The sequence below is a fragment of the Chlorocebus sabaeus genome, chromosome 10 (genome assembly GCF_047675955.1).
Source record: "Chlorocebus sabaeus isolate Y175 chromosome 10, mChlSab1.0.hap1, whole genome shotgun sequence".
Classification (NCBI taxonomy): domain Eukaryota; kingdom Metazoa; phylum Chordata; class Mammalia; order Primates; family Cercopithecidae; genus Chlorocebus; species Chlorocebus sabaeus.
Genome location: NC_132913.1, coordinates 86537158 through 86556032, shown reverse-complemented (window position 1 = coordinate 86556032; position 18875 = coordinate 86537158). Strand labels below are relative to the sequence as shown.

The window sequence follows — 18875 nt, the reverse complement described above, 5'->3', positions numbered from 1 at the left end:
CTTAGCTACTCTTAGTACCACACTGCTCTTCAAACAAATAAATCCCACCAAGCCAAGCAGAATGTAGTGAAGGATATCCAGTTATTTTATCTTTTCTTTTATTTTGGGAAAAGGGGATGCTCAGATCTCTGTTTTTCTAAATGTATCGTACAAATCATTTTAACCTGTGTTTATTACTTTACTTTTTCCTATTAAGTTTTAAATTCCCTTTAGATTCCATAGTTTTCTTTGATTCTAAACTTCCTAATTAACTTATATAGGGGGCCTGAGTTCACAAACTTCATGTTTTCCTTTTTTTTTTTTTTGCTGTTGTTACCTTGTTTTTTGTTTTGTCTAAAGTACTGGTTGCAGCATCAGCTGTTGATCTTGTGGTCGCTGATGGAGGTGGTGGTGAATGTTTCCTTCTATTCATTCGTTAGTCTCCCTTCTTAAAAGACCCATGAAATACTGGTCCACTAACAGAGTGTCTTCATGGTGCCTCCCAGTGCTATTCGACTATGGGAAAGATGCTTTTCATTCTGAGCTTCTGGGGCCTCAGTTTGAAAATGGAACCATACTTATAATCATATGTGACATCTATTCTCTGGGCTAGTTGAAAAACAAGTGAGTTAAAAATTTGTTTCAGGAACCTAAAAGAAAATTTATTTTTAGATAGATCAATCTAGCTATCATAAGTATTTAAATAACAATATTATAAAATTTATTCTCTTGTAGTTTGGCTTACAGCAAATTCAAGTCTGCCTAGTAAACTTTGGAATAAGTAAAGAAAAATCTAATATAGTTTGATTTCTTAAATACCTTATTTTTTAAAAATTCCAGATATTAATGGCAAACTAAATGTCAAATTGACTACAAATAAGGACACCTAGATTTTATGTCCCATCCAAAAATCTTTATACTTAAAATTTCATAATTAACTACAAAGAAGTCAGAAATTTTCAAGTTTCTGTAGTTGGAAAGACATTTTAACCCTTTTAATTTATCTTAGAATATAATATTATTCATGAAATAGCTTTGTCTGCAGCCACTGTTTTATGTGGTGGTTTGTGGCTGTGTCTCAGTATCTGAGTGGGGACTGCCTCAGTTGCCCATTATACATGTACCCTCATCCTTTCTTTTTCACAGCCCAGCACCGTGCAAAGCGATACATGCTTAGTGAATGCAAAATCATGTTAATATTGGCCTTAGTAAATCATAGTTCCTTGGTTTAAGTGTTAAAAATAGCAATACACATATTTTCTGGGTTATTTGTATTAGTATTGCTTTGTATAAACAGGGATACTCGAGTTGGTAGCATTCTGGATTGAAAAAGTTGACTCAGATCTTGTTCCTTTATCAAAAAGATGTGAATTCTAAAAGTCCAACTGTATGGTTGCTTTAGAATGATTGGAAAACAAAAGAGAGCAACATAAACTGCAAAATTATACATATTTTAAAAGGAAAAAATTGAATTAGATCTTTTTTGGCAAGGTGGTAGGTGGGAAAGATTTTAATTATTACTCATCCCATTCTGCATCAACTGTATCTTATCAGGTTTATGATGCTATTGATTGTAAGATGGATCTCTATTTCAGTGATGTTCAGGTATAAAAAGTGGATGAAATATGGTAAATACAGATTCTCTGTGTCCCAGGATCTTTGGAGAACATTGTTTCCTGTAGAGTAATAGCACATGCTGGGTTCATGTTAGCCCCTTTCAACTTTACATATCATTAATTAAGTTTTGATGTTCTAGATATTTAATGGACACTAACATCGAGATGTGTAGTATGTGTCCAGAGCGTGCTAGTGAAGCCTAGTGATTTAGATTCAGATTATGGGAATTTTACAGTCTAATTTAGGGTTAAAAAATATTCATGAAACTGGAATAATCAGACATAACATGGCCTTGCTTTTAAAATATTCCCAAGGTATTTTCTTATCTTCTGATTTTAAAGTCTTCTGAGGATGGACTGTAATAATTCTTATCATTAAAAACTATTTTGGGTATTAGCTCTGTATAAAGGCCTGCAGGGAATTGACATGAATAAAATGTGTCATAAACTCAAACAGACATTTCTGGTTATTAAAGATTCTCATCTAGGAAATTTGTTCGCTACTTATTATTGTTTTTGTTTGTTTGTTTGTTTTTTGCCCAGTTCATAGTTCAAACCTGTTTATGTTTTTGTTCTGTAATCAGTAGAGGTAACAACTTATTTATGATTATCTGGGACAGAAAACAAATCTGATTCAGTCAGGGTAGCCCACATTATAAATGAGTTGTGTGAAATACAAGACCTGCTGATGGAGCCAGTAGGAGGCCAGATATTTATTTCCTTGCCACTCTGCCTTGTGCAGGGTCAATTGAAGATACAGCAGGAGGAAGGAAGGACAAAGTAAAGAGGGTAGAGAGTGAGGGGAATTTGGATTATCTGGGGCCAAAGCGATGCAGGCTTCTGGGCTTGTGGCCTCCTATTATGGGCCAGGAAAAATTGAGAAACGGTGCCAGTAATTAGACACTGTTCGTTTTAGTCCACTTCCTAGGCCATTTGGCAATACAGGGTTTAACTCTGACTCCTGCCATGGCTATGTATCCTATGCCTTTCCAGAGGATAAATTCATACAAACAAGATAGAGAGATGACAAGTACATTTGTGATTATTCACATACACCAGTGTGGCTGATGCATCTATTATTAAGCTACTTTCATGTTAAAAAAATTTTATTATTATGACATTTCAGTTTGGCACTTTTAAATTTCATCTCTGTCCCTTTTCCTGTGTTAAATTTCAGTGACTCAGATATCCCACATCAGAACTATGTGAGACACGAGGTAGAAAAAAAAAATGAAACAGACATAGTCACTGTCCTCAAGGGTCTCACAGTCTAGGAACAGAGAGAATCTCAGCCCAGAGCGGGAGCTAGCTCAGCTGGTTAGGGAAGAGTCGTACTTGGTCGTTAATAGCACAAAGCCCGAAGCCCGCCTCTGGGAAATTAGGATTCCAGTGGTCATCCTATAAGGCAGCAGACAAGGCCCCAGAGGTTCTGTGATACACTCCCATGATATTAACTCTTTGGGTTCCCATTGCTGTGTTCAGACCTTCAGATGAAAAGTGTTATCCTTACTATCTCCCCTTAGAGAAAGGAATTGTCATGGATAGATCAGCAACTGGGGAGGGCTAACCATCTGCGGAAGAAGTTTCTGTGAATTGAATTAGGAACCCCCTCCCCCACCAGTACTGCATTAGTGATTAAAAAAGAGGAGTCTGATGTTTCAAATGGGAGTCTATGAAGGCCTGTCTGCTGGCATTTTAACCTCCTGTTAAATAACTTGATTTATTGTTACCCTTTTTATCTCTACTGCTTTGTAGAAATGTCATTAGAAGTTCTAAGATTTCTCTGAACTGTTCTATGTCTGGAGCTAACTTTTTTTGAGAAAGATGAGATTTCAAGGCAAGATATAAAACCTTACACAGGTCATTTGGATCTCTTGAATTGTTTATGCCCAGGACAAAATAAAAATAAGAAATAAAATCTGTGTATAAAACATACACAGTCAGTTCAGGTATACGTTAACATCTGCCACAAATGTTGGCCCAAACATACTGTATTAACTGCAAACATATCTCTGTAGGAAGTTCAATTCAAGGTGTGCAATTATAATTTTAACTTTTCAGTGCTATGTCAGGCTATGCTCCCCTTCTCTTTTAACCCCAATTATTAATACAAACAAATCAGCTGAGCAGTTGGGCTGAGGAGGATGAGAGCAAGGAAGAATCATGCACTTAAGCACTCAGAAAGTTTGAGCTTTGGTTCATTTTTGATTGAAACACAGTACAAGTGTTATGTTTAGTTTCCCTTGCTCTAAAATAGCACTGTTAATTTTTTCATTTGGTGAATTTTCACACAAGTTCTAATCACACGTTTCTATAAATTATATTAATTTAACTTATTTCCCTAAATGTTGTTCTGCAGTGTGTAGCACGGATGTTCTCAGATTCTTGGCTGTGTAAGCTTGTTGCAGTTGGAAGCGGAACAGAAACATCTGAAAGGCATTATTTGGATTACGGATGCTGGAGCATCTGATCTCACCTTTTGCTCTGGTTCCTAAATCACAACTGTTCTTCCTCTTTGCATTTAATCTGCATGTTCTGTCCCCTCCATTGTTGACATTGCCCCAGGGTTGACTTTTTGGAGAAAGCACTATCATTGTTTTAATTAAAGGGATGGAAAATTCAGGTAATCGTGTTTGATGTTAATAGTTCAGTTTACAGGAGAGTGACTGTTTTAAGTTTAAAAGAAAAGAGGTTAGTGCAGGTTATAAAGTGCTGTTTCTTGTCCCTAAAAAGAAGTAGTCATATTTTGAAAAAATAACTATAATTTTTTTTTTTCAGAGTATGATTTCATCCATTGTAAATAGCACATATTATGCCAATGTGTCAGCAACCAAGTGCCAGGAGTTTGGGAGATGGTATAAAAAGTACAAGAAGATTAAAGGTAAACTGACTTTTTTGTTTGTAAAGCCTGTTTTCAGTTTCTGAGGTTCATGAGTTGTTGATTGTTTGGAATTTATGCTCATTTTAGATATAATTTATCTAATTTTTTACAAAGGTGAGATCTTTAATATTCCTGTCATGAGATCCAAATTGGCTCCCTTAAAACTAAGAAGATATTTGAAGTAAAAGTAAAATGAGTAACACAATATGTTAAGTTTATAGTTTTCATAAGTGATACCTGCAAAGACCAAAATCCTTTAGAATGAAAACTTAGAAGCTGTCATTCTAGGTTGAATCAGCACTTACAGTTTGGATACTGATTAACAGATACTCTTGGGGTATCAGGATGGCTTTAGTCAGAAATGGAGTTTGATGTTGTGACCCTTTGTCGACGATTCCAGAGCGGTGGTGAAAGCACGGGCGGGCTCTACGTTCAGGCAGACTTGGGATCAAATCTTTGGCTTCTACATTCTAGCTGTGGGAACTTCAGCAAATTATTTAACGTCACCAAGACTCAATTTCCTCATCTGAAAATGGGGAATAAAGTACTTAGGTCACTGGGTAGATGAGAGAACTAAATAAGACAATACTGGCACAAAGTAACCTATTGATAAATAATAGTATACTACTACTAATAATTAATAGTAATAGTCATACTAGCAGTAGTATATTACATATGGAATTATGTTTGGTCCTGAAAATAAAGTTCCTTAATGTAGTAAATAACATGCTATTTGGATCACCTAGACCTTTAAACATGTCAGGACCATTTCAAATATGTCAGTGGTGGAAAAATTCTTTTGTTTTCACTCCATTCAGATAAATGTTACCTACTAGGGTCCCTGAGGGAATTTGGGGAATTTTTTGTAACATTGGTTTTGATGGTCCTTTCAGTCCATATTTTGCATAATTATGCCATATTTATCACACTTTATAATATGTATACATAGCCTTGCTTACTCTGCCCCATCTGAGAGGCAAATGGCAATTTATGATGGGTAAGTAAAAGTAAAGGATGAATTTATTTGTTTTACTACTTGCAGGTTTTCTCAGGGGAGACGATGTCAAAGTAGTGCTTGTTGGCTATTGAGTGTTTGAGAGCTTTTTTACAGGGTTATCTTTTGAAGAAATGAAGTTTACAAACATTGGTAGCACATTTCTGATCACAAAGGAATGAGAGTGTTTTATGCTAAATATACATTTTATAAGGCAAGCCAAAATATTGAGCTACCCAGGAGAAATTAAATACACTGAAAACTGAATTAAGATCCGTTTCTTTTCAACAGATTCTAAAATTGTTAGAACTCTTTAGATCCTGATTTGGGCAAATGCTTTAGGATATTAATATTCACCCTTGTACATTATAAGATGAATAACTCCTTCTCATTATAAGACATCGTTGTGTGGCTCAGAAGGGTTTCTTTTCTGTAAGTGTTGCCTCCAAGTTTTTCTTTTAAAATAGGATTGTTAAAGTGCTTCAGCATATCCTCTTCGGCTAAAAATCAAAAGAATCATGCAGCTTCAAGGTCATTTGTTGGATCCCATTTACTTGCTGTTATAAGAGAAAGTAAGAGAGTGTCCTCTTTTAATAGGCTGGAGTATAATTCCAGATTCAGAAAGATTGGAAACTCTTCATTCTAGTGTTTTCAGAATTGCCACTATAGAATGTGTGTGTGTGTGTGTGTGTGTGTGCGCGCGCGCGCGCGCATGCATTCACACATTAACACTCATGTCTTCTACTTTTCTTTTTTCTTTCCTGGAGCTTTAATTCTTCAAGCTGTATCTTTTTTTTTTTTTTTAAGATAGTAAATGCACAGTTAAATCTTTAAGTGCCATAAAAGCAGACTGAGACCTTGATTTCATTCAGTTGGTCAAGGATCCACACCTGAAGAGGCTGTCAGACACTGTGTACACATACTATTCAAAGAGATGGAGCTAGTCATTGCTGTTGAAAAGTGTGTGTGTGTCTGTGTGTGTGTCAGTAGGAGGAGAAAAGGGAAGGTTAAGGTATGTGTGAAGTAAACACAAGCTGCCATAAAACAGTTCAAGTGGTGTTGATTCATCAACCAAGGGAGTGGGAGGAAAAACAAAGAATTCATGACAGGTATAATGGTGCACAGAAAATAAACACCCAGAGAAGTGCGTTTTATTAACTTTCGACCCTCAGAAAAAGGAAGTGTTGGACTGAGGCAGGCACATTTTATTTGGTAGAAGCCTTTTTCTATGAATAGATGTTGCTGTGGGAGTTTCTACCTAGTAGGACCCGTTTCTCATGGGAAAGTAATGATTTGATTTGTAAAATTTGTTTGTGTCCCTGCTTTCGACATGAAAAAAAAAAGGCAATGAATTCCAAAATTGGAAACCATTAGTAGTGAAACCAGAATTCCACCATAGGGCTTTTTCTGAGAACCCAGAAGTTGGGGTTCCATGTCCCTCTCAGCCTCCCTACCTTCCATTTCTACCTCAAATTTACCAATTTACATGCACTTCTATGCACTATTCAGCATAGAAGAAAATCTCAAGTCAACGTACTGACGTCCCAAACTAAACGCAGGCTACATTGTTAAATATGTTTCCTATTATCTGCTAATGTCTGTTTTAATAAAACAGTGGGAACTAAGTGGTTGCTTTTTAATCAAAAACATGATTTCCTAAACATAAGCTATGTGATTCTGTTACAAATTGCCACATATAGATCTCCTAGGTCAAAATTTTTTTCTCTTCTCATAGAAATAAATAAACAGTAAAATAATGATATACTCTGAAAGATCAAAGTAAATATGACTAAAACCTGGCAAAAATAAAAGTCTACCGGAAGGTTAAAAAAAAGATCAGATTGCAAATTCTATAGTTAATGCTTAAATAAATATGAGAAAAATGAACAATCAATAATTTGATATCATTAAAAACAGATGTAAAAACTATATACAAATGGAATTGTCTAAATTTTGAAGTAAACATTTTAATGTGCATTTTTTGAATTTGTTGTTATTATAGCTAAACTATTTACACTTATTCTTTAGAAAGTCCTAAATTGGTTTGGCTTAGCATGTTAACTTTATTTTCCCCAGTGATCACAGCAAAGCACATTCTGTTTACCTTTTTTCTTTAATTTCAAAGACAATCATGATTGACACAGACATATTTGAGTTAACATGAGCATTACTTCAGGATAGATAGGGAGACAGTGTGTATACTCTGGTTTCAAGGTCTAAGACCATGAATCTGTGTCCCAGGAGTATTTGACGTTGAAGAAAACGGAGTGGGTAGGTAGGGTAGGGTGGTAGGTTGGTTTAGACAGCATTTTTTTTTTTAATTGCCGATCATCACATACTATAATTGCTTCTGGACCGGATTTTACAATATAGAGCTCATAAGCTCCAAAGTATAAGAAAAAAAAAAAAAAAGTACATTTTATCTAAAAGCAAAAAAATAAAAATAAAAAAGACCAATAAGTTTATTATTTAGGAATTTTAGTATTGTACATGAAGAGAATCCATAGACACCTAGAAACATTCGTGCTATTCCAAAATTATTTTTAACGTCTTGGGATTGTGAGGGATTTACCAAAGTAGTTTTTTCATAAGTTCTACACATTTTAGTAAAATTTTAATTTTTTTACACAACTTTTTTTGTCTGAACTCTTGATGTGAACTTTTCCCATCATTTTTATGAAACGAAGGGACAATCATATATGTAGTACCACCATCAGTTTTACTCTCATGGCAGTCTACTTTTGCGGGGTATATAATAAAAATAAGAAAACGCCTTAATAAAGAATTTTTTATATATTTTAAATGTGTCCTAATTGATAAGTTACAAGAAAATAATTTTATATCTAAAGTATTTGTCATCTGGTACCAAGAGCAAAATAAGCAGTTATCTTAGGTGAAGTCAATCCCAATTATTTAATATGCCTCAAGAATGGAAGGGTCATTGAAAGTTTACACAAATACGGGTGGCTATTATAAAATTATTTGTGTTATAAAATAATACCATTAGAATGGGTGGACCTAACCAAACCCTGTATTTTGGCCAGAGTGCAAAATTATCCCCATCACTTTTCTTTTCTCAGTCATTGGCCAAGAACCCTCTGATTGTTAGTTGTCTTAATTTTATTTGTTTATTTGAACTTCTTTTGCCAGATATTAAAAAGCTGGGAGAAAAGAGGATTTTAAAAGCAGTGTTACTTCCCCAAGCCTGGTTTATTCTAGTAATCAGTATTTTATCTGACCCTGTCTGATCTAGTCTTGCAAGATCAAACGTCCAGGCCAGCAGGCAGACAGTAAACAAAGCCCATGAAGGGTTTCGGTAAACACAAAGATTAGATGTTGAATGAAAATTAAACTCCTTGAACTAGTCCTCTGCACTAAAGTGGTTAAGTGGGTTGTGATTAAAAGAAATAAGTAATTATGATCATTATAGCTGAAATGATATAATGTTACCACATTTAAAGCACCTCTTGTACTCAAAAATGATTGTGTCATTTACAAAGTGGTGCCTTGGAGTTGAATAGAGAAATCAATGTCCCCTGACCTGGTTCCATAAGGCAGCCCTTGCTTAGCCATGGTGGTATCAGTGGTCAGGACAATGCCTTTAATCAACTCCTGGTCCTTCTGCCTCTGCTGTTGTTTAACTCTGATGAGGTAAAAGTAACTTACTTTTGTCTACCTAATTTTTCTGTCATGAAAGAAATTTGCTTTCAGCTTCAGATCTAAATGAAGTGTTCTGCAAGGAAGTTTGTCTGCCCTCTGCCTATGTCGTATCTCGTTGAAAGTAATGGCAACATAAAATCCTTTGAACATTGTATACATATTTACTTATGTATCTTATACTGACAAATTATAGCTGTTTATATTTATGGGGTACAAAGTGATGGTATGATTTTTAATACAACGTGAAATGATTAAATCAAGTGAATTAACCCATTCATCACCTCAAATATTTGACATTTTTGTGATGAGAACATCTGAGACTTACTCTGTGATATGAAAATGCACAGTACTCAGTTATTAGCTATATTCACCATGGTGTACAATAGATCTCAAAAAAAAAAACCAAACTTGTTTCTCCTCACTGAGACTGTGTACCCTTTGATTATCATCTCACTGCTCCCACCTCCCAACCTCTGTTAAACACCATTCTACTCTCTACTTCTATGAATGCAATTGTTTTAGATTCCACATATAAGTGAGAACATGCAGCATTTGTCTTTCTGTGTTTGACTTATTTCACTTAGCACAGTGTTCTCCAGTTCTACTCTTGTCGTCGCAAATATTGGATTCATGGAAATAGAAACATCACTTCTACTGTCAACCACCTTTTATCTCACCAGTTTTTCAACACATGGAAGAGCCTTGCACATTTTCGTTGTGACAGTCACTGATAGTATGCATAGATCACCTATACTTGCTCGGCCCTCCAGTGGAAAGCTTATTGGTAGTTTAAGTGGAAAAATGGTGCCCGGGGAATGTCTTGAGCACATTTTAGACGTGGACTAATTCCTTGCATGGATCTTAAGAAGCTCATTCCAGCTGTACTGTAACTGCTTTGTTGGGCTGAATAAACTTATTCATACATGTTTAAAGATATAAAACCTTTGTTTGTTAATAATGTACTTTGTAGATTAAAAGAAATGAACTTGCAATCTACTCATATTTATACTATTTATGATGTTATTTTAAATAGACATTAAGAAAAGATGCAAAGGGAAAAATGCAACTACTTTCCTTATGCCGCTCCCTACTTCTCTTGCATCTATTCATCCATCCAGCCATCATGTATACCTACTCTTTGGAAGAAGCATGAGACATAATTCCTGCTTTCCAAAAGCCTACAATCTGTGCGAAATGCTTAATTCATAATATAACACATACCTTGTCATTCAAAAACAAATTCTAGCTTCTATTTTATATATAATAGCTGGCAGGATTCTAAGGGCTGGGAATACAGTGGAGAGCATTACCTTTTTCTTTATTGCAGTCATAATTAAATAAATAATTTTAACTAAATGTTTAGTGAGCACTTCTGCTATGGGCCGTAATTAGTTCTAGAAGCAGTGAGAAACATCTGTATGCACATAAGATATGCTTCCTACCTCTAGTTGCGTTGCCCTTAACCTGGCAGGAGAAGCAGCTGTATAAATGGATCTGGTAAATATATAGTGGTGATATAAACTAGTTTGATGGCGGCGTAGAGGAAGGTCCGGAAACTCTTCTTGCTAGGTTTGACATGAGGTGGCGGGTGGGCAGTTAGGGAGAGGCAGCGCATGAATTATACCTTAAGGACAAGTGGAGTTACTGCGGCAAGGAGGAAAAGAGAAGGAGGAATGTTTTGAGCAACTGGATGATCATGAGTACAGATGGAGAAGTACAAAAGAGCATTGCATGTTTAGAAAATTACAAGTGACTGTCGGGTATGTCTAGAATGGCAGTACATTTATCCTGATACTATAATATAACAGGTGCCCAGAATGGCTAAGCTTTTGATCAGTGAAAAGGCAAAGGTAAAACATAGCTGGATGTAGGGAGGGTAGTGACACCAAACGTTGATAGAAATGACTGGGACCTGGCCGGGTGCAATAGCTCATGCCTGTAATCCTAGCACTTTGGGAGGCCGAGGTGGGTGGATCACGAGGTCAGGAGGTTGAGAGCATCCTGGCTAACACAAGGAAACCACATCTTTACTAAAAATACAAAAAATTAGCCGGGCATGGTAGCACATGCCTGTAATCGCAGCTACTTAGGAGGCTGAGGCAGGAGAATCGCTTGAACCCAGGAGTTGGAGGTTGCAGTGAACTGAGATCGCGCCGTTGCACTCCAGTCTGAGTGACAGAGTGAGACTCTTGTCTGACAAAGAAAAGAAAAGAAATGGTTGGGACCTGGCTGGGAGATCATATGTGTTGTAACAATGAAAAATAAGGCTGAGAAGGTAGAGAACACACCTTAGGGGTCTTTGAAAGCCCAGTTGAGGTATTTTGAGGATTGTTGAAGGTTTTTCAGCAAGAGAGTGACATATTGAAAATGATGGTTTTAAGAATGATTCCTCTAGACACCATCTGAAGCTGTATGAGGGTGTGAGTGGGTGTATGGCAGGAAGGGAGGTGGATGGGAGGGGGAAGGTTGGTATGTACACCTGGTGGAAGTAGGCAAAGTCGAATCTATTGCAGTAATTGACAGAAGTGGAGTGGTGAGGGAAGTGAGGCCCTGGCTTTGAGTGGCAGAAGTGAGAAAGGAAGCCACCGATACAAGAGGTTCAAGCAGAGGAGAGCCATGAGACTTGGTGAGAGTAAATAGGGGTATGGGAATGAGAAAGCAAAATCCAGGTTTTGAGCTTAAGTGACTCTTGATGGTTGTGACAGAAATAGGACATTACCAACAGAGATGAAATTGCTGATACCTCAGTGAGAATTGAAAACTAGGTAGAAATGTCCATGAGGCTGTTTGAGATGTGGAACCAGCCTACTAAAGGACAGGATGGAGAATAAATTTTCGGGCCACTTGATTGGATGACAATTGAAATGGTACCAAACGAACATTCCTTAAAGAGGAGAGCAAGAGCAGGAGAGGCTGGAAGCTTTGAGAAGAAAAAAGCCAGGAGTTAAGAAGATGCAACTAGAGAGAGTGAGGTGTCACCAAAGCCAAGGGAATATGAGTTACCGGGGGTGGGGTGGGGGGAGTGTTATCAAAGGTGCAGTGGAGGGACAGGGGAGAGGAGAGGGAATTGGAGGCTCTTGGCTTTGGCAGAAAGGATACCAAAATGACATTGGAGGGAGCTGTCTCTGCAGTGTGAGAACAGGGAAAGCCTATGCATCTACTAAGGGAGAGGTGTTAAGGACATGAGAGGAAAGAGTCTAAATGTGGCTAAGTGAAGCATGAGGGCTAAGTGTAATTAGCAGAAAGAGGATGGAGCCAGCAGTTTTGAAGAGGAAGAGGAGTGATAAGCAAGAGCCCATCAACTAGGAGGGAATGGATCTGAGGCGCAGATAACGCGGTGCCTTTGAAAGAAAGAAAAATAGTGATGTTTTCTTCAGAATCTGAGAGAAGGGCAAGGAGATGTGTAAGGAGAGAAGGTTCTGGAGATGAAGTGGACGGTGAAGATGGGCAGCTCATGCCATGGGGTGTGAGACTGGGCTGGCATGACCTTCTAGCAGTGAAGGAGAGAATGGTTGGCATGGGGGGCTTGGTGGTGAGAACGCCTGAAATAGGATCTGGACAGATCATGTCTGGGGAACAAGGAGGGTGTGTGCTTTAGATTGCTTCTAGTTTCAGATTTCCATTTGTCCTGCCCAGAAACAGAATAAAAAACTAGAAAACATATATAGATGTGATGGTGGCTTACAAAGAATCTACGGAGTGTGAAATGAGAGGCTTTGTGTGTAGACCATAAAATGCCCAGTTTATTTAAAATCGGATGATTGTGGGGACATCCTCTTCTACTGGGGAGACCAGCAGGTGAAAATCAGAGAACGCTTCTGGTTTCTTGATCAATTAAATAAAGATTATTACCTGATTTTCCTTAGACGCTTACAAGGTTCAAAGCTGAAAAGCACCTAAGCTCATAAGGTGCTTGAAGCACTTAACTATAAATGCTGTGTAAGATGCTAGGACTGAAATCACATTGCCTAATGGGAGACAATTATTTAACTATTTGCCTGACTGATGAATGGCCTTCATTCCACCATTTGCAAGAATTTGAGATTATTTGACCTTGGAGTCCTGAACTCCCAAGGGAGTGGATATGAATCTATAATCATCTAGAGTACAAATCAGACTATGAGTTCTAACATTGGGCCTTTCAGGGTATCACCTTTTTAAGTTCTATGTACTATAGAAATTTTAATTTTTGACTAATCCCCCTTCTGGGCCAAAAGCTCCTTGAGAGAACTTCAGAGGCAGAGGTTTTGGGAACACAGGAACGTTATCAATTTTCTGTCCTTCCCAGAGTCCTGTGAGCATGAGGTCTTAAACACTGTGAATACTTTGTAAATATTAATAGAATTGAATGTAATATAGATGAACTTATTTGAATATATGCATTTAGAGCAGTTTTATTTTTACACGTATTATGTGGTGCACTAATCTTATTTGCTACCTGATCTGTCATTTGAGAGAAAAAAAGAAAGAAAAATCTTTGCTTGTTTAATTCGTATTGCAAATGTCCTTAACAAATGTAATTGGTTAGAATCGTTCCATTTTTCTACTAATTATTGAGCTAAAGACTTAACAATAGTCAATTCAGTTGAATGGGGCAGTAATACCTTTATAAAGTACAAATTAGAGACCGTTTGTGTAGCCTAAGATAAATATGCCTTTGAGGTTTTCACAGCTAGTCTATTGAGTATTTTCCTTAATATAATGGCTTAAAACACTAAAGTCCTATAAAATCACAGAGACTGGTCAGAGGAAAAGAATGGATCATGAATTGATTGTTTTCTTTGATTAACTTTTCTTCAGGTAGGTTGAATTGAAGAATTAATACACATGGAATGCCAACTGACAAAGGCAGAATTTTCCTAAGCAGTAATGTTAAGTTTCAACAATATGATTTCTTTTACTGTCATGTGCTGAATTCACCTTAGAAATTATAGTTTTAGATTAAAGAGTAAAAATAAAGATATTATTAGATATAAGCACTTTTAACCTATATAGAATGTTATAAGAATACTTGAAATGATCAGTGGTATCAAACTGTGATAAAGCATTGTTTGAAACCAAAAGGGACAATGGTGTTCTGGTGCGGAGGGTGGAGACTAGGAAAGGTGGATAATGCTCACTTTTTCCATGGAACATAATGGGTCCTAGGAGCTTTTATTACCAAAGAAACAGAGGTGTCCACATTTGAGTTACTTTATGGTGGATATATACGTTTCTGTGGAGGTTAATGTGATGGAAAAAGGAAGTTGATAATAAGGGGAAAATACACCTAAGAAAACCAGTCATATGGTATTATCACAGTGCTGGCTGGTAGACTTTGCTTATGGGCTGTTTTATTAGGAGTTAACAAGTTGGCTCTGAATATCTTGCTCTAGGCAGGGACTTTGCAAGCAAGTTCTCAAACCAGAGACAAATTCTCTTGAACAAATTTAGAGAAAAACAAAATCTTTGCGTTTGGTAGCTAGTGTTTTTCTTTCTTTTGCTCTTTAGCTCTTTCAAGCTCAATAATTTTTTAAAATTATGTTTGGTGAACTCTTCTGGTAGTAGTTTTACTTGTTTGTTTTAATGGTATGAGATTTATATCTGAGAGATCTATTAGCTTTGGCTACTGCAATCATGTCTGACTGTGTATGTATTAACACAAATTTTTTTTTTGTATAGTAAATTGACCTTATACTTCCAGTTATTGACTAGGAGAAAATAAACCAGAAGTATTTTCAGTGACTAGGCATATTCAATGTTGGCAGACGGGTTACTATTCTGGTTTGTTGGGGGAAATTAGTGTTATGTTTACCTAAAAGATTTTAACCCAATGAAAGACTTTGGGTGGACAATGGGGTTGTTGACCGTTAATGTGTAGCTCAGCTGAGTGCAAGGAGACAAAATAAGTATCAGGTGGAAGCATATGGAATTGCTGTTTTTGTAGGTCAAAGTTGTTACATATCACCAATTTCATATAGTTCAATTATATATGAATTTGTGATTGCCCAAGATTCTCAAGCTGTTATCATATTGTGTGAGTATGCATACCCAATTTCGTTTCTTGTTGGTTACTTGTTTCAAAGAAATACTTTCTATTTATAGAATTTATAGGGTACTTGAGAAAGCTCTCTGCTGTGTGATTCATATCCTTCATCAGTCAGGTGAGAGTCCATGCTGATGACACTCATGTTGGGTCAATAGCTTTCGCCTCAAGAAAAGTAAGAAAATGGGAGGGGATTTATAAAAATAAATATAATCACTGTATATGTATATATGTGTGTGTGGCTTACAGTTGACTAGAAGGAATTGCTAATAAACTGACAAAATAGGAATTTAAAGGAGCTATCTTTTATCATCAAATAGAAATGCACTTTAAATCACAGGCAGATGTTATGGGCCCATCTACATATAGCAGACAGTTAAATTGTCTGAAGCAAATATATTGATGGAATTTTTTAAAGTTAATATTATTCAGTACTGTATCTCTGGGGGCTGCCATCATTCCTGGCACATGGTAGTTGATTAATAAATGTTTATTATATGAATTTTAATGCAAATAATTCTATTTAAGTGATTAGCTGATTCAACTGTTGAGGAATCAGTGATTTCATCACTTTTTTAGTTGACAGTCTTTTCAGTCTATGTTACACAAAGCATACAGTGGAGGCTCAGGTTGAGCTTTTACCATTCAGATGACTTATCCATCCTTCATGTCACATACATGTGCCATGTGCACTTATACACACACACATGCAAATACAAAGTGAAACTTATCAGTAAGAAAGTTGATTGCTCCTGACCGAAATCCTGAAACTATTAACAACCACATGCTCCAAACTGGGCAGTTCACCTTAAGCAGCAGAATACAGACTGCAGGGTCCTAAAGGCATAGGTTTGAATTCAGAGTCTTCCATTAACAGGTTTGCAACATCAAACAATTATGACATTAAAGTCAAATGACTGAGCTTCAGCTTCTTTAATAAAGTAGGTATCTTAATATCAATGCCATAGAATTATTGTGAGAGTTAAACGATAATGATGTGTAAGGGATTTAGCTCAGTGCTTCAGCTACTATATAAATGGTAGGGTTTGGTGTTACCTGAAATGCTAATACAGTTTGAAAAAGGTATGTTAGCAGTAAAAATATGAAAATTCTTAAACTTATAATACATATTTTTTTTTATAAAGAAAACCCATTAAAAAGCACTTGTGAAACATTTAGGCCTTAGACTTGACTTTGAGTTATGCACAAAAGAGGAAAAAGTGGCCATGCGGTTTGCGTTTTCTTATTATGAGGCTAGAGCCAGCAGCCTTAATCATTTTGAATACTCCTAAATATTTATCTGCATTTGGATAGTTATTTGGCCTAGAGCACATTTTTTAATTTCTCTGGTATTAGACAAGATCATTATCTTTAAAATTGGGCATCAAGGTTTTAGAGCGTAAGGTGGGGAAGCAGAGAACCTGGAGAGGAGGTTTGTAAATTTAAGGCATTCATATGCTCTAGTATCTTTTTTCTGTGCTCTAATGTTTGGGTACCAATCTGAAATTGGTGGTTTGATTGGCAACTTTTTTTACCAAGAGTGCCAAAACCAAACCAATGTCTTTTTTGCATTTGTAGAATCACTTCCAGAGTACTTTCTAAGGTTGAAAGAGTCATAGAGAAATTCTGCCATCTTCTTTTCTTTCTTTCTTTCTTTTTTTTTTTTTTTTTGGCTTACATTCTTCTACCCAGGGTTTCTAGGAGAGGTTCTGGGGAATACTAGAGTGTTATCTTATTAAGGAATCCATTAGCACTCATTCATGCTAATCCATTTACATTTGCATAAGCATCTTAATGGCTTAAAGAAAAATCCATAGGCCAGAGATTCTGGAAATTTCTCAGTGCAAAGCCTTTTACCCAATTCATTACTATCTACCCATTATAACTATGGACAAACCCCAGGGGCTATGTCACAAAAGCAACTGTGTTAAGGTTTGCAGCATGAAAATACTACCATAATAGCTCTAGAAATATTATCTATCTTTTTAGCAGTATTGATAAACTTGCAAGAGCTATACTCTAATTACTATTGCTATTGCCGCTATATTTTTCTATTTTCTATTCTATTTCTATTTCTATTACAAGTCCCCAAAGTTAATGTCATAATTGTTTGATGTTGCAAACCTGTTAATGGAAGACTCTGAATTCAAACCTATGCCTTTAGGACCCTGCAGTCTGTATTCTGCTGCTTAAGGTGAACTGCCCAGTTTTAGGATTTGGGTCAGAAGCAATCAACTTTCCTACTGGTAAGTTTCACTTTGTATTGCATGTGTGTGTGCACAAGTGCACATGGCACATGTATGTGACATGAAGGACGGAAAACAGCTATTTTTCTTGTAATAGAAATTGTCTTAAAATGGTACTTTTAAAGATGCTCTTAGATAAGTAACCTGCAAGGTTACTTTAAGACCACTTTACAGATAATCCTTCCCATTTTACAGATAATCCCCAGATCACTCATCTAGTTATGACCCAGGCCTTTGAAATTTCAGTTTGCTTTTCTTTCTACCTTTCCTATGCCACCTTGCTGTTACTGGCAGGCATCTGTGCCAATCAGATGCTTCATCTTTTGCTCAAAAACTTTCAGAAACTATACTTTAGGGCACTAAGTCTTTGAATTATATTTTGAGCATTGAAATTTTATTATATTTACTTTACACAATTGCAAAATAAATAATAAGAATTAAGTGCCACAATATAGGAGTGAAAGACTGTATACATATATACACACACACATACACACATATGTATATATACACAAACGTATATATACGTATATATACACAAACGTATATATACGTATATATACTTGTGTATGTATATGTGTGTGTATGTGTGTATTATTTTATTTTTTGAGTTTTGAAAATGTTCTTTTAACAACCTAAAATATATAAATATATATCAGGGATTTATAATATTTAAAATAAACACTTGGCTTCCTGGATGTACTGTAAAAAGTGTCCTAAATAAAATAAGATTTTTGGACCAAATACCTTTTCATTGTAATGCAGGTAAATTCCTGAGGGAGAAGTATAACTTTCTCATCTGTGAACAACCAGCCACAGGCAGCAATTGTGAGCATCTGAATAGCTAATGGTCATAGGGTGCTCTTGGTTAGAGCATCATCGCTGTGAACTTGGTGAGGTTTTAGGAGTTTCTGAAATTCTAATATAGGGCTACAAAGGCCTTATCTGCTTTAGACTTAAATGGAATCCCGGAAGCTTAGAGAGTGGTTAGAAAATGCCCATTCCCTGCAGTTTTCGCTCAGTCCCAGGAAACTTGAAGGAATCTGCAAGATCCTCTTAGAACTCTGAGTTTTTCAGAGACCTGAACAGACTCCAGATCTTAACTGTTTATCTGGAAGGTCTCTGGACTGGTACCTTTCCCCAGATGTTGGAATAGGTACCAAAAGCCTCACAGCTACTGGACATAGAAGCATTTGAGCCCCCCTTGCCTTGACGGTTTCTTAAACCATCTTCTGTTTGGGAACTTACATTAGAAGCTGAGGACATCATTCCTTTCCAGGCGATTCCCTCTCTGGTACTCACCCTCAAGGCTTCAGCCACAGTAGAATCAAGTTCAGTGTGAATTAAATTGAAGCTCTGATTTAAAGCTCTGGGAGCAGTTGTGAGTTATTTATTTATTTATTTATTTATGAGACAGAGTTTCACTCTGTCGCCCAAGCTGGAGTGCAGTGGCACAATCTCGGCTCACTGCAAC

The 18875-nt window shown here is 36.5% G+C and overlaps 1 protein-coding gene across 2 annotated transcripts in view; it reads left to right on the top strand.

Moving 5' to 3' along the window:
* SATB2 (SATB homeobox 2) overlaps window positions 1-18875 on the top strand; it is a 186954-nt gene that overhangs the window by 84660 nt on the left and 83419 nt on the right. For both annotated transcript variants that reach the window (XM_007965764.3, XM_073019896.1), the window contains one exon: window positions 4374-4476. In XM_007965764.3, the coding sequence (XP_007963955.2) occupies window positions 4374-4476 (103 nt within the window). The remainder of the gene's footprint in view (window positions 1-4373; window positions 4477-18875) is intronic.